Source organism: Chiloscyllium plagiosum, chromosome 13 (assembly GCF_004010195.1).
Source record: "Chiloscyllium plagiosum isolate BGI_BamShark_2017 chromosome 13, ASM401019v2, whole genome shotgun sequence".
NCBI lineage: Eukaryota > Metazoa > Chordata > Chondrichthyes > Orectolobiformes > Hemiscylliidae > Chiloscyllium > Chiloscyllium plagiosum.
This window is the reverse complement of record NC_057722.1, coordinates 1,677,263-1,679,593: the sequence shown is the minus strand read 5'-3', so window position 1 is coordinate 1,679,593 and position 2,331 is coordinate 1,677,263. Positions and strand designations below refer to the sequence as shown.

At 47.8% G+C, this 2,331-nt stretch overlaps 1 protein-coding gene across 1 annotated transcript in view; it reads left to right on the top strand.

Moving 5' to 3' along the window:
• Positions 1-1,518: 1,518 nt before the first annotated feature.
• The window catches only part of LOC122555678 (ephrin type-B receptor 1), a 454,146-nt gene continuing 453,333 nt past the window's right edge, over positions 1,519-2,331 (top strand). Inside the window, exon 1 of the mRNA XM_043701673.1 lies at positions 1,519-1,726. Coding sequence (XP_043557608.1) covers positions 1,675-1,726 — 52 coding nt within the window. The 5' untranslated portion in view covers positions 1,519-1,674. The remainder of the gene's footprint in view (positions 1,727-2,331) is intronic.

The window sequence follows — 2,331 nt, the reverse complement described above, 5'->3', positions numbered from 1 at the left end:
ACCAAGAGGGGTGGCCATGGGTACTCCCAGGGTCTGAGCTATGCCTGCCTCTTTGCAAGGTACGTGAATCAGTCCCTCTCCCACAGCGACACGAGTACCATTCCCCCACCTTTTCCTCCAAAACATCGATGGCTGAATTGGCATTGCCTCACGCTCCCACAAGGAACTCAAAGAGTTCATTTATTTTACCTGCACTTTCCACCCTGAACTCAACTTCACGCACAGTATCTCTGGCACCTCCCTGGACTTCTCCGTCTGAATCTCTGGCCAGTACTGATGAAAGGGTCTGACCTAAAAAGGTTGACTCCCCTTCTCCTCTGATGCTGCTCATCCAGCTGTGCTTTTTCCAGCTCAATTCTCCATCCATTCTGACTCTCCAGCATCTGCAGTTATCGCTATCTCCAAGCATAACCATAGTGTCTGAGCCGAGAGGCCTCGGATCAAGTTCACCTGCTCCAATAATGTGTCATAACATCTCTGGGCACATTGATTAGAAATGTCTGAATTCACCAGTTGTGATGTCCCTATCATGAGAGAGTGGACTGTGGTGAGTTTTACTTACAGTTTGCTCACATCACTGGTCCTGCAGAGACAGGAATGAGATGAATCACTACTAACTGTGTTATATTAATGATTTGGAGATGCCGGTGTTGGATTGGGGTGTACAAAGTTAAAAATCACACAACACCAGGTTATAGTCCAACAGGTTTAATTGGAAGCACTAGCTTTCGGAGCATCACTCCTTCACCAGACTGCTTCACCACCTGATGAAGGAGCAGTGCTCCGAAAACTAGTGCTTCCAATTAAACCTGTTGGACTATAACCTGGTGTTATGTGATTTTTTAACTGTGTTCTATGTTGTTTGAAGGATAAATTTCTGGCCATGGCTCTCTTTCTGCTCACTCATCTGGAATTCTGCACCTGGATTTGGAGCAGGTAGTTGAATTTGAACCCTTCAAACTCAGACGGGGATAGGGAGCCACAGCTGGAGGGGGTTTGGAAGTGAATCTGATGGGCAGACTGGCTTGGAAGAATTCCAAATATTCCTTTGATGGTGAGGAAGAGGAGGTTAAAGGACCGATCTGTCCAAGGACTAGAGCTGTTGCTGTCTGTCTACAACACATCAGGCACTGGAACAGGCAGAAAATGGGGTGCCACTCTCAGGGGGTAAGAAAATGAAAAGGTGATGAGTGAAGGGGCGAGTCAGTAAAATGGGGCACACACACACACGATCCTTGAAGTGAGAGTGTGTAGTACCCATCACTCCCACTAGATAGTGCCACCTCACTTTTATTTCCTCTCCCAGCTCCATCAATAGTGCAAACTTTGCTGTTTCTTCCAGCCTTCCCCCCCCCCCTCTCCCCCGCCCCCCGCAAGTCCTGGTAGAGGGTTGGGCTGACTGATGATTGGCTGGGTTGGGAGAAATGAGACGCGGCGATTGGAAGGAGTTTGATAATCGGGGGTTGGGTCTGGCTCCCCCGCTCCCGCCCCTTTCCACATCCAGCTCCTGGTGTCGGTGAATGTGTGTGTGGTGTGAGAGTGAAAGAGTACTTGCTGCTGATCGAGCCTGCAATGTGACTGTACAGAGAGGCAGAGACTCGCACTCCGCATTCTGGAATATAACCAGCAGCAGGAGACCCTTCCCAACCAACATCCCGGGCAGGATCCAAAACTATGATTCCCATTCTCATCTTCTGCCTGCTGTCTGCAGTCGGTGCTGTGGAAGGTAACAACATTCCCATTTCTCCGTCTCCTCTCTGAAATTTGCCTCATCTTGCAGTTGTCCAGCTTGTTTTAAAACAAAACTTGCATGTTTTTAAAAAAAAAGTTGCAGCCGCCTCTCCTCATGCGTTTGCAGGGGATAATAGAGTTTCCTTTTTTTTAAAAAAAGAAAGAAAAATGTGATATGTATTTGCAAATTGATGTGGGTTGCTCGACCCTGTCCCATACTTTCTTTCGCCGCTGCAATGCAGTGTTGCTTTTGGCGAGGGGACTGGGCTTCTCAGCGCGCCTGTTGGAATGGCATCGGCTGCTGGTGGTTTATCCTGAGATGGGACCCTCTCCTGTCGTGCGGTTCCAGTACTTTGCTGGGATTCATTGGAGGCGTAGCCATCGTGCGTGACTTGGGATATCAAAAAAAAAGCTCTTTCCTGTAGGTTGTATTAAATGTTAACAGTGACACAGAAAGAGTGGAGGGAATTGTGTAAGTGTTCAAATGCCCAGTGTACATCTGTGTGTGTGATTGCGTGTATCTGGGTGTGTGAATATGTGTGTATGAATATGTGAATATGTGAATATGTGTGTGTGTGTGAATGTGTGTGTGTGTGAATG